Here is a 12834-nt window from a genome sequence, read left to right as displayed (position 1 = left end):
ATAAGGTCAAATTAATTTTATGGTAAAATATTAGAGTAGTTTTTAAACCATTCTAAAGCCAAACAACCTTTTTAGTGACACATATTCAAATGATTATAAATGCTTTTTTTTATAATCATGAGCTGATTGCAGCTTTGTTTTCAGGTGATAGCATCGGTTGCCACATACCTAGTGATTTTGATCCAGTTTCAGATGTAGGAAACTTCATATTTTTTTTTGTATGGGAGATGCTTAGTACTTTCTTTCCAGTTTGTAGTAGTTGACATAGTAATTGATATTTTGTATGTATTTCTTCAATATATCAATATTAAAATTCTGAAATACTGTTTTTATTTTACCTCATTACAACACAAAGGCCCTTGTTCTATAATGTTCGGTACGATGACGGAAGATTTGACATTAGTGCAATAAGCTTGAAGTTGAAACTATGGTCAAATAAAAACTATACGGATTGGCTTTGGCAGCATTAAAACATTCAATAACTAAGACTTTAATACTTTTACATTTACTTTGGATAAATAATTTGATTTACTTGTACAAATATATAATATGTTTGCACAAAGAATGCAGAGGCAGCCCCATTACTGTGAAATAATCTCCGTCTATTTTCTCAACGATAGATCCTCCATAGCCCTGGATCCCATAGGCTCCTGCCTTGTCCCTGGAACATACAAATATGAACTCAGTGGCTGATCCAGAGGGGGGGAGCGAAGGGGGCGACCACCCCCCTTGGGCATACATATACATATATTTTTTACTGCATGTAATACAGTAGTGTATACAAATTGCGTACAATAATTTGTCACACTAACTTTAGACAAATAAATTGGTATAAAACTGCCATTTTGGAGACTTAGTTTACACAAAATTTTGGGGGGGAGGGGTACCCCAGAACCCCCCAGACCCCCTGGTTCGCCCCCTCCCCTTGTGGCTGTTCTAGATTTGCCACTGTATGAACTATTGTTTGAATTTATGAAAATTAGCTAAAAATTTACTTATAGGCAATGATCTATAAGTACCTGAGCTAAAAAACATATAATAACAGAAAAGAATAAATGTTTTTATCCTCTTATAAAGACTGGTCAAAAACCTGTTTCTATACTGTTTTTATGTTTAGGCAGTTGACTATTGTAACAATTTAGAACTCAGCTGATGCCATTTCATTATAATAATGGGGTGCTTTTTTTAAATAGTCATTGGCTCCAATGCAACGGTTATTATGTAGTTCCTCCTCAAAGTGCTGTTCCTTAGGAATTCTGTAAATATGGGTAAAATGTTTGTGACATAGGCAGTGGCGGTCCAAGGGGGGGGGGCTACATGGGCAAGAGCCCCCCCCCCCCCTAGACCCTGGGGAAAAAAATTTAATGTAAATTTCGTCCTTAAAAAACGCATTGTCACTAAACAGACATCAATGTAGTTTTTATTAAACTTAATAAGCGATGGCAAGAATGGTATTAAGTTTCACATGATAAACTTTGTGGAAAATAGCACAACAAATAAAATACAATATTACGCTATGGAAAGTTGTAAGGTTGTACGCATCATCCAATTTTTACAGCAGTCAGCTGTTGACATGCTTGGGCAAAGGCGAGCGCCGAGCGTGCAAGCGAGGACGGAGAAACAGCTGCCTGATGTACCATAGTTAGTTGTCAAATTGTCTGCTAGCCACTAACTTTACACAGGCATCTATCAGCAATCAGCGGTAGCACCAGTAGCCTATTACGATTGACTATATAAACACTAGTGTAAAATTTTATATAGACAATGCTATTACTGAATTTGATACTATACACATTGTGACAGATCTATGAAATTGGACAGTTAGACACAGATATAGACATTAATAATGGCTTTAGAAAGTCAGGAAACCGCTTTTAAGAGGATATGGCCGTAGCCTACAATATGTTTTGAGATTTATGAATGCAATCGTCATAGTTAGTTTTTAAAATGTCTACTTATTCATGACAAATAAATGGGGAAATGGGAGGTTTTTGCACACAGTTCTTGACGTTAAAACTGGCTGTAAAAAGTCACCCAACGGCTTTTAGAGGATATGGCCGTAGTTTACAGTTTGTTTTGAAATTCATGAATGGAATCGTCATAGTATGATTTTTTAATTGTATATTTGCTCATGCACGGTTTTAGGTGTTAAAAATGGCTTTAGAAAGTCACCAAACGGCTTTGAAAATTCCAAATTTTCCCGGGGACCCCCCTGGTTTATTGGGGGATGCACCCCCAAAGCCCCCCCCCCCCTTGACAAGGTCCTAGAACCGCCATTGGACATAGGTAGGCCTAATGCTATTACATTAAGTGAAACCAACTTGTAGGCCCTTACGTTCTCCGAAATTTGCTAAAAAACGAGTGCTGAGTTTCATTCCTGAGCTACGTCACCCAAAGTAACAGTGGGTATTTCAAGTAAAAGTACCTATTGTTACAGTTATGTTCCATCAATCACAAAATCATAGCTGGTATGTACAGTATATAGGATACTTGGACCACTTTTATTAATTGTAAGTATTATCAAAAAGAACTAGCCTAATTAAAAATTGACAGTTTTTTAGGCTATCCTTTACAAAGATCAAGAAATATCCCTTGCACCATAAATATTGTACTTACATGGGTTCTTCTGTGGCAATGTAAGCTCTTATTGTCTTCTCATCAAGCTCGGCCACAAACACTTTGGTGCTTTCATAAAACTTCCTGAGCGCTGTCGGCGTTTTGATGACTACGCCAGTAAACACTGTATGTTGTTTCCCACTCAACCTAATATACACATGGTTTTAATATGATTGGCCAATGGCCATTGGTTTTAAAGATTTTGATTACCTTTATTGAATCATAGAAAAACAAGTACCAGATATATACCAGGCCATATTGGGCAGTAGGCGAGTAAAATAAAATAGCCTACTTTAAAACCAAAAACCTACATAAAGGACAATGTGCAGGTAACTCCCTCCCTCTTATCTGGACATCTTTTAACCGGACAATTTTTTTTCAGCACATTGGTTTAAACAGACTGGATCGGCAAGATATGGCCCGGTACTGAAACGACATTTCTCATAGAAAAGATTAGAGACCAGAGATAATGTGTCTGACAAACTACAAGCGAAATTATAGTAATATACAAAATGAAAGCTTATTAAATTGCCAGCAAGTTTTTAATTTACTATTTTTCAATATCTTGTATGATATTCATAAAAATAATATATATGACTTTCCTAGTTTACCAGATTGGAAAACAAATTAACCGTCAGTATGAAAAAAAAAATTAAAATCTAGTGTTGAGCAAGGAATTTGAAATCTTACGATAGCTGTTGACTACCTACTGAATATTTCAATTGATCACCCTACTTAGTCAACTAATTGGTTGAAAAATCAACCATTAAGTAGATTAAGTGAGTACTGGGCGTCTAAAAATAGCACAGATACCCATTATAAAAATTATATACTTGTGGGCTGCCTAACCAGCTTCCTCACACTTGATGACTATTGTAATGGGAATTATGTTGTTATAACCATGTTTATTCATATAAGAGTTTCAGTGTCTATATGGCAGTGGAAACCAATCACAACCATTAAATTGAAACAAAGATAAATGATATATTTAAGTGAATTAAAATAAAACATTACATCAGTGAGTAGCATACTACAGTATTGAGTCAATCCCTTGCTATCTTAGTTTGGAAAGGACTACTATCCTCATATTCATTTTTATCCTTTTTTCTCCATCGGACCACTTTTGGGAATAGGTAAGTGTATACAACTGTTTCTTCATCTTCGCAGTCATCATTCCCAGGGACAACATCCTGGTAATTTTGGCATACTTATTGTAGGCTTGCTTTTTTGCCACCGGATTTTGCACTAGCAAAGTTTAATGTGCATAGGCAGAAAACAATTTTCAGAATATCCTCCAGTTAAGTTTCATACTGACTGTACTCTGGGATCACAGAGTTTTTCTTGTTCTTTCCACTCTTAAATCATAGAAGGCAGGTTATTTCTCTGCCACAGCTGAACTTTTGGAATGTACATAGGAGACGATGTTTTAAAGCACCATCGGTCGGAGGAAGACCAGAGATATCAGGCTTCATGGAGACCATAGATTTAAAAATTGACTTGTGGGCCACTGGGGAGTTCAGCTTCAACTCCTCATTTTCTAAGCAACCTTGCTTTTGTTAAACGTTGAAGATATTTTGTCGCATTCTGTAGAGGTGTTCAAAAATATCATCTAATCCTTGTTGAGATAGTTTATGGTGAGAGAAAAAGATGTCCCTTACCTTATTTCTTAGAGACAGGGCCGTCCGAAGGGGGGGGGGGTGGGGCAACCGGGACAAGCTGCCCCGGGCGCCGTGGCTGAGGGGGCGCTGCGAAGCGTCTATTACTGTATTAACATAGTATTAAAATATGCCAATGCAACTTTTGCTGGGGGGAGGGGGCGCCACGACCACGTTTGCTCCGGGCGCCGCCAACCCTAGGGACTTAGAGAAAAAGAGGATGAAAACGAATATGAAGATGGTAGCCCTTTAAGATAGCAAGGGATATTGATTCGATAGTAGGCTACTCACTGGCATAATGTTTTATTTTAATTAACATAAATATGTAATTTCTTTGTTTCAACTTAATGGTAGTGTGATTTGTTTCCAGTGCCATATATATGTACTTATATGCATAAACATGGTTATAATATAAAACATATTTTCCCATTAAAATAGTCTAGTTAGATCAACAAGTGTAAGGAAGCTGGTTAGGCAGCCCACAAGTATTTACTATAATGGGTATCTGTGCTTATTTTAGACGCCAGTGCTCACTTTATATACTTGATGGTGAATGTTCCAACCAATTAGTTGACTGGGTAAGGTGATAAATTAAAATATTCAGTAGTCAACAGCTGCCAAAAGACTTCAAATTCCTGGTTGAACACTAGATTTTAATCTTCTTAAACTTTTTGCTTTAAAATTTGAACAGAAGAAGATAAACTAGAAAGGTCATATATATTTGAGGGGAATTTGATTTTCTATAACTCTATGCCCAGCATTTAGTTTTAGGGTGAACGGTTAAGGAGTAAACTTGTCAAAAAGAACAAAAAACACGAACAAAAATGTATTTTTCTAAATTTTTAAATGTTTGATAATAAAAATGCAAAAAGCATAAAAGATATTTAAAAATAGTAAGTTACAAACTTGCTGGCAATTTAATAAGCTTTCATTTGCTATATTACCACAATTTCGCTTGGACGCATGATTTCCGAGATATCCGCAAAAAAACTTAAAAATGGTACCTTCAGGCCCCCCCTCCCCTACAGCACAAGCTCTAGAGGCGGGGAATTTTGGTATGTTTACCTCCTAACTATACTCAAAAATGTTACGAAGACAGAAATTGTGTTCCAAACATTTCCCTCTATACCCTTTTTTGAGCATTCGTTGCCTAGCCTCATTCAACGTTGTGAATTTATTCACAAACGTACCCATTGATGAAACCATCAACATACTTGAATCTAATCTAGATAAAAATCTATAGGCCTATAGCTAGATAAAAACTCGTCCTTATCAACTGAGGCTAAAAAATAACTTGGTTAATTTCGCTAAAAACGTCTTCAAACAAAATTATTTCACGTTTGAAAATAAATACTACACACAAAATGAAGGTAAATGGGCTCTCCACTTTCAAGCGTCCTTTCAGAATTGTTTGTAAACAACATTGGAAATAAACTTTTATGGTCAGATTCCAACAAACAAAAAGATAAAATAGTTCACTATAGCCAATATGTGGACAACACATTAATTTTATTCAATGGTGATGAAAGGCAAATCAAGATCACGGAAATAATCTGAACAACGTCCACCATAGATTAAAATTCACTCTCGAAACCTAAGCTAACAAATCAATTAATTACTTAGACATCACAATCACAAGAACTAACCACAACCTGGAATTAAAAATCCACAGAAAACTTACGACAACTGACCAGGCCATCCATTCATCACACACCATCCTTTCTACTACAAGACAGCTGCTTACAATAGTTTCGTTCACAGACTACTATTATGCATACCACTTACCACAGAAAACTACAACAATGAAATAAACATTTTGAAACACAGTTTCCAATGGATATAAAAGCTCTCTCATTTATAAACTCATTTGAAAACAGAAAAATAAAACATAAGAGATTCCAGAACCCAGAAACAAAAAATATGTCTCTGCTGAATTTGGAGTAGTACTCAATAACACCTTGAGAAAAGAAATGACAAAGAACAATGTACAAGTTGCATACAAAACATCCAACAAATTATCTTGTATACTCAAATAAAAGAAAAAGACACCTTCCGATAAAGTAAACAACACATTTACAAAATAAAATGCAACGATTGCCCAAACTTTTACATCGGTCAAACTGCTCGTTCTTTAGCCACTAGATTTAAAGAACATCTACCCAAAAAGAACTTGAAATCAGTATTCAATTTACGATCCAGAGGCTTACCCACCATGAAATTAATAGTGTGTATTGTCCAGTATACTGTTGTGTGGATTCGCTTTTCTGTATTTTTTTTTATTGTGACTCCCCATTTAGTGTGCATTCTTTTTTATGAGTGACGAATGAAGGAGTCTAGTTGCGCCAATTGAACAAAAGCTTAATGCTCTTGATAAAGGTGAATCAGTAAATATAAGGAGTCTGGATAAGAGGGAGTCTACTGTACTTTGAAGTAAACAAAATGATCTTGTTTCACAATTAAGAACTCTTAAAATTACTTTTTAAAAGTGAAGTTTAATAGTATAGTATAGTATAGTCATTAATATAAAATGTAGGTTAAAAGAGCCGCATACAACTTGAAAGAAAAAATTCTCCTACAACCTGAATTTATGTAATAAACAAAATTTAAACACACAATGTACTCAGACAAATATATCTGAGGACACCTGGTGAGAAAGATTAAATTAGCCTACTTTGAACTTGGCACTGTGTGAGTAAAGGTGAAGAGCCAGTGACAATGATACATTTTTAATCAACTATTTTCAAGTTACAGGTTATAATATAAGTCAAATGAAGATAACTTTACTTACGACTTACGCTTGTAAATGTGAGTAAGCTTCTGCTTTGTCTTTTGGTTTTCCATAGATCTTTCCATTTAATGACACTACTGTATCAGCCCCAATAATCAAGTCAGGTTTAATGGGATCTCTTGAGAGTCTTTTCTCAACTTCTTCAACTTTATTAAATGCAGTAGCAACCGCAAACTCTCCATGATTTGTAAATTTTTCTGGGGTAAGATTCTCTTCATACGTCGAAGGAATTATTTCAAATTTCAGTCCCTGGAAAGAATATTACTGTATTTGTTGTATTTTCGCTTCCTAGAATTGACAAAGTTAGGTATGACAACAGATTGGCATATTACGGTGTTGGTTATTTTTACTTTCTCCCCCTATACCCTCGTAGCCTATATGGAGAAAGTATTGTTTTCGTCAAAATTTTCGAGTTTGAGTTTTGAGTGGATATATTCGTTTTGGGTCCCCCTGGACCCCAAAAAGTGGTTTTCGAAGTGATGTCTGTGTGTGTGTGTGTCTGGATGTGTACAGAGCTAGAGACTACACCTGTGGTCTGATTTCGATGAAATATGGTATGTAGGTTCTAATCCATGGTATCTTCAAGCGTTTTTTTTCATTTTAATGAAATTTTGATTTTTAATGGGGATTTTCCCATAAAAACCCACAGAAAAACGGAAAAATTGAATTTTCTCAAAAATAGCCCGAACGATTTTTCTTAAAATTTAATATGTTGTAGCCCTTTAAATTCTGAACAAAATGGTACAAATCCCATTTCTCTAAAAATTACGGTTCGAAAGTTATGGTAAATTATGTTATTTTCCTATAAAAACCCCATAAAATAACGAAAAATAGGATTTTAGAAAAAAAAATCCGGGTTTTATTTAACATAGTATGTTATGGTCCTTACAATTTTGATAGTTTGTTTCAATTTTTTAGAAATTTTGATTTTTAATGGGGATTTTCCCATAAAACCCCATAAAATAATGGAAATATAGGATTTTCCCAAAAACGGCCTGATCGATTTTGATAAAAATTTAGTATGGTATAGTCCATACTAAATTTTTATCAAAATCGATCGGGTCGTTTTTGGGAAAATCCTATATTTTAGTTATTTTATTGGGTTTTATGGGAAAATCCCCATTAAAAAACATCCTTAATATCCCTTTATATTCTGAACAAAACGGTACAAATCCCATTTCTGTAAACATTACAGTTCAAAAGTTATTGTAAATTATGTTATTTTCCCATAAAAACCTCATAAAATAACGGAAAAATCGGATTTTCACAAATGTAATGGCCTGAACGATTTTGATAAAAATTTAGTATGTTATAGTCCTTTAAATTCTTATCAAAATTGTACTAATACCATTTCCGTATATTTACTCTCACCGCTTACACATGATAAAGGTTGTTGACAAACTTATGGGAGAAAGTATGTGTCAGAATGCTGATACCGTTTATTTAAATTATAGTAACTAGTAAAACGAAAGACCCAGTGAAACTTTGAGCTTCTTGATGGACCCAAATTTGCCATAAACTCTCCAGAGAATGTACTGAATATAGGCCTACACTCAAGTAAGTGCAATTTCTCTCCTCTTCAGGAAGTGACATGATGAAGTAGGCCTAATTATAAACTTTGATGCTGGGTGACTTTCTAATAACTGTCTACTTTGCACTGCCTTAGTACCTTATAAGCTACCTAGTGTTATGGGGTTTAAGCACCTGAAACCCCCAAAATCAAGGAAGTGTTGACGCTACTAAAGAACGCTGTCAAGTTGAGAGATAGGATTTACAGTAAACCTTGGTTATTGTGTACGAGACTCAAGTCAACTTAAACGTTCTTAACTTACTTAACTTACATCTTAAATGACTAATTATAAATATACCGTAGCCTAAAAAGCAAAACTCTCAACCAACTAGGGGATGCAATGGAAATCTGAGTTTGGGTAAGCTAAGAGGAGATCTACGATGAAACTTGGTTAAATTTAGCAGTCATTAGGAGAAAGGGTAATTGGCCGGGGGAAAGTTAGTTTATTTGAATACGAGGTAATTATTGATGGAAATTGGGTTATTTCCCAGAAATACACCAAACTTGCTACAGCATATTTTGTATAGCTTACATACAGTACTTCAAAATTCTGTTTTATGACAGAAAAGGCATGTGGGGAAGGCAGGTCAAACTCAGACTTTGTGCTAATTCTTGACTGCTTAAGTCCTTTTAAAGGTAGGTTCAGGTTGGACTAATTGGTAATTAGTCAAGTTAAAGTGTAGGTTATAACTTAGTGAACCGAGTTGTTAGTCAATGTTACATCCAGACTGTTTATGTGCTATTGAAACAGTAGGTTAAAAGTGTAATAATACTAACTTAATATAGATTTTAAAAATGCCACACATCAGCTCAATAAGTTATGGGAGGAGCAAGTTTTAACTTAGTCTGAGTTAATATTAGATAGATACAGATCTATATCTAGTATGATAAATCATAGGCCATAGTCCGCTCTTACAAAATTTAGGCGTTAAGGAAAAGGTTTCCTAGGTCCCCCCCCCCCCCCCCCCGCTATTTTTTAGCTTAAAAAGTTAATGCAAGCTTATTGATCTGCTGTCAGCTGTCGGCTGTTGTTTCTTAGTCTTAGTTAAGTGATGTGGAGGGGATTGATTGAACCGCAACCGCCTAAATTTTGTGAATGGACTGTAACTTTAAGTAACCTACTAAAAGACGATTTATACTTCTTACAATATTGTGAAGAATTTCTGATCTTCTAGGGGATGAACTGGCTAAAATTATACGTTTTCCTTGTAACACAGAACTCCTTAAGGGTTCAAGCATTTTGACTTGAGATGCTTGAAAACTGAAAGTCAAGTGTTAAAGTTAGGCCTAAACTTATTATGACTATGAAAAAGAAAGTGTTGTGAGCACGACCGCCTTTAACTCCAGGCCGCGGCGAAGTGGCAACGTCGCAAGTGGGGTTGTAACAGCTGTTTTGTTTATTTACTTATTTTATTTAAAAAAAGAGGTTGGCGGCCTCTTTTAACCTTGCATTTGCCAGACCACATAGACTACAGATCTGTGCGTGGAACGTATCCAGCAAAGCAAGGGGTGAGCCGGTACAGTATGAAGGTGAACTGTAGGCCTACTGATAAATTTTAGTGGCAGTGACCAGGATACGAACCCATGACATCGCTGCCTTTGGCCCAAAGTCCGTGACGCTACCAACACCAACTGAGCCACCGACTCACCACATTGGAAGCAGCTTAAAATGGTATTTGTGTTGGCCTATTTACAAAAGATTGGTTACTGGACTATGACAATATTAACTCCGCTTAAAATGTACAGACATAGATTTTTAATTTATATCGTTTCGTTTTTCAATTCTGTGTGTTTTATTTTCAATATTTTAATAAATTTATGTTCATAAATTTAAATCAATAAAGTGTGAATTTGAGCTGATGTCACCTGTTTCCCATGTTATCTTATGGGACGTCTGTCACTAAACAACACCCTTGCAACGTTGCCAATTCTAACAGGCCATGGCCTGTAGTTAAAGGTGGCCGTGGTTGTGAGTGTGTTGGAAGCTTATAAATAGATTTTAAGTTTTAACTTATTTCGGCTGCACTTTAGTTTAAGTTACGTCCTACACTCATCCGAATGAAAATATCGATATATAGATTATTCGACATATCGATTGATGTATGATGACTTGATATTTCGAATGAAGTAATCTATGGATATACAATCGATATAAGTTTATATTCATTCGAATAAGTGTAGGACGTAAACTAAGTTAAAGTGCAGCCCTTATTTCAAAGGCAATAACAGATCTAAACTCAACTGAAAGGTCCAAACTAACTCAAAGTTGGGCCCACACCTCGCTCATATCAAATAAACCTAGACCTAGACCTACCAAAACTGTAATCTCGCACACAGCTCAACCTAACCTAACCTAGGCATTTATTAACAATCACTCTTTCTTGAGGAATCCGAAAAAATAGCCTAAATGAACATTTAAAACTTCATAAATAGTTCATGCACACACAACATTTATTCGTCAATACTTAATAACAAATCACTTCAGCTTCAGCACACTCAAAACACTTTCATTTCCATAATCATAATAAATTTAAATTAATTTAATTTATGAACTTGACTTTCAGTGTTTCAGTTTTCATTTCTTTCTAGCAGCTCAGCTCAGCGGCTCAGCGCTCAGCTGGCTCAACGGACCGTCGGCGTCGTGAAGTTAGTGGCTCTTTTCATCGGCGCTTTTTCGGATTGTAATAGATATGGGTTCGTACGCCTGCGGTCGCCACAAACGTGTTTTGCAGAGATGTCGGAAACGCAATTCAATGACAATACGGTGCGAAATGATGTTTTTACATTTATATAATGTCAATTATACCTTGATAAAACGTGTGTACACGTTAAAACTAATTAATTGGCGTATTTTAAAAGGCATATTTGAGACCGTACTGTACATTATACGTAGCTATGGCTAAACATAACGCGATCAATTAACACTCCGAACATAAAAAAGTGCATAATCTTTTTCCTAAGCCCATCACACCAACTTTGAGCTATTCTAATGGTAATATACAATGTGTAGAATACTCAGTAATATGATTGAGGCAGTCCAGTAAATTACGAAGTTATAAGGCAAAATCTGTATGGTTGATAGGAATTTGTGTCAGGAAAAAGTGCAAAATCTTTTTCCTAAGTCCATCACATCAACTTTGAGGTATTATAATGGTAATATACAATGTGTAGAATAATCAGTATAAGTATGATTGAGGCAGTCCCCTAAATTACGAAGTTATAAGGCAAAATCTATATGGTTGATAGGAACTCGCATCAGGAAAAAGTGCACAATCTTTTTTCTAAGTCCATCACATCAACTTTGATGTATTCTAATGGTAAAATACAATGTGTAGAATACTCAGTGTAAATATGATTGAGGCAGTCCAGTAAATTACGAAGCTATAAGGCAAAATGTATATGGTTGATAGGAACTTGCATCAGGAAAAAGTGCACAATGCATGTTGACCCTAAGTCCATCACATCAAATTTGAGGTATTATAATGGTAATATACAATGTGTAGAATAATCAGTATGAGTATGATTGAGGCAGTCCCCTAAATTACCAATTTATATGGCAAAATCTATATGGTTGATAGGAATTTGTGTCAGGAAAAAGTGCACAATCTTTTTCCTAAGTCCATTACATCAACTTTGAGCAATTATACTCATACTGATTATTCTACACGTTGTATATTACCATTAAAATGCCTCAAAATTGATGTGATGGGCTCAGGAAAAAGGTTGTGCACTTTTTCCTGACGCAAATTCCTATCAACCATATACATTTTGCCTTATAACTTGGTAATTTAGGGGACTGCCTCAATCATACTCATACTGATTATTCTACACATTGTATATTACCATTAGAATACATCAAAGTTGATGTGATGGACTAAGGAAAAAGATTGTGCACTTTTTCCTTATGCGAGTTCCTAACAACCATATACATTTTGCCTTATAGCTTCGTAATTTACTGGACTGCCTCAATCATATTTATACTGAGTATTCTACACATTGTATATTACCATTAGAATAGCTCAAAGTTGGTGTGATGGGCTTAGGAAAAAGATTATGCACTTTTTTATGTTCGGAGTGTTAATTGATCGCGTTATGTTTAGCCATAGCTACGTATAATGTTCAGTACGGTCTCAAATATGCCTTTTAAAATACGCCAATTAATTAGTTTTAACGTGTACACACGTTTTATCAAGGTATAATTGACA

General features: G+C 35.3%; 1 protein-coding gene across 4 annotated transcripts; it reads right to left on the bottom strand.

The window, feature by feature from the left end:
- Positions 1-451: 451 nt before the first annotated feature.
- Positions 452-11213, bottom strand: LOC129004693 (probable bifunctional dTTP/UTP pyrophosphatase/methyltransferase protein). 4 transcript variants are annotated; one of them, XM_054433253.1, is made up of 5 exons: positions 10944-11213; positions 9776-9890; positions 7067-7308; positions 2617-2763; positions 452-661 (listed from the first exon to the last, which is right to left on the bottom strand). In XM_054433253.1, the coding sequence occupies exons 2-5, from the start codon at positions 9866-9868 to the stop codon at positions 529-531; spliced, it is 615 nt and encodes a 204-aa protein (XP_054289228.1). In that variant the 5' UTR covers positions 9869-9890; positions 10944-11213; the 3' UTR covers positions 452-528. The 4 variants fall into 4 exon arrangements, with proteins under 4 accessions (XP_054289228.1, XP_054289229.1, XP_054289231.1 ...); XM_054433254.1 differs by having other exon boundaries at positions 11095-11206; XM_054433256.1 differs by having other exon boundaries at positions 11188-11206.
- Between the last annotated feature and the right edge of the window lie 1621 nt (positions 11214-12834).

Source organism: Macrosteles quadrilineatus, unplaced genomic scaffold (genome assembly GCF_028750875.1).
Source record: "Macrosteles quadrilineatus isolate MER2022 unplaced genomic scaffold, UCM_ALF_1.0 Scaffold_10__1_contigs__length_6754688, whole genome shotgun sequence".
NCBI classification, from domain to species: Eukaryota; Metazoa; Arthropoda; class Insecta; order Hemiptera; family Cicadellidae; genus Macrosteles; species Macrosteles quadrilineatus.
Note: the sequence above shows the minus strand (reverse complement) of the source record. Positions and strands in the feature narration are given on the sequence as shown.

What these genes read in the sequence shown, in the direction of transcription:
- LOC129004693 (XM_054433253.1), bottom strand. Translation starts at nt 9,868, where the DNA reads ATGCTTGAACCCTTAAGGAGTTCTGTGTTACAAGGAAAACGTATAATT. An exon ending in GCTTACTCACATTTACAAGC is followed by an intron (nt 2,764 to 7,066) that starts GTAAGTCGTAAG and finishes TGTGTATATTAG; the next exon opens with GTTGAGTGGGAAACAACATA. An exon ending in ATTGCCACAGAAGAACCCAT is followed by an intron (nt 662 to 2,616) that starts GTAAGTACAATA and finishes TGTATGTTCCAG; the next exon opens with GGACAAGGCAGGAGCCTATG.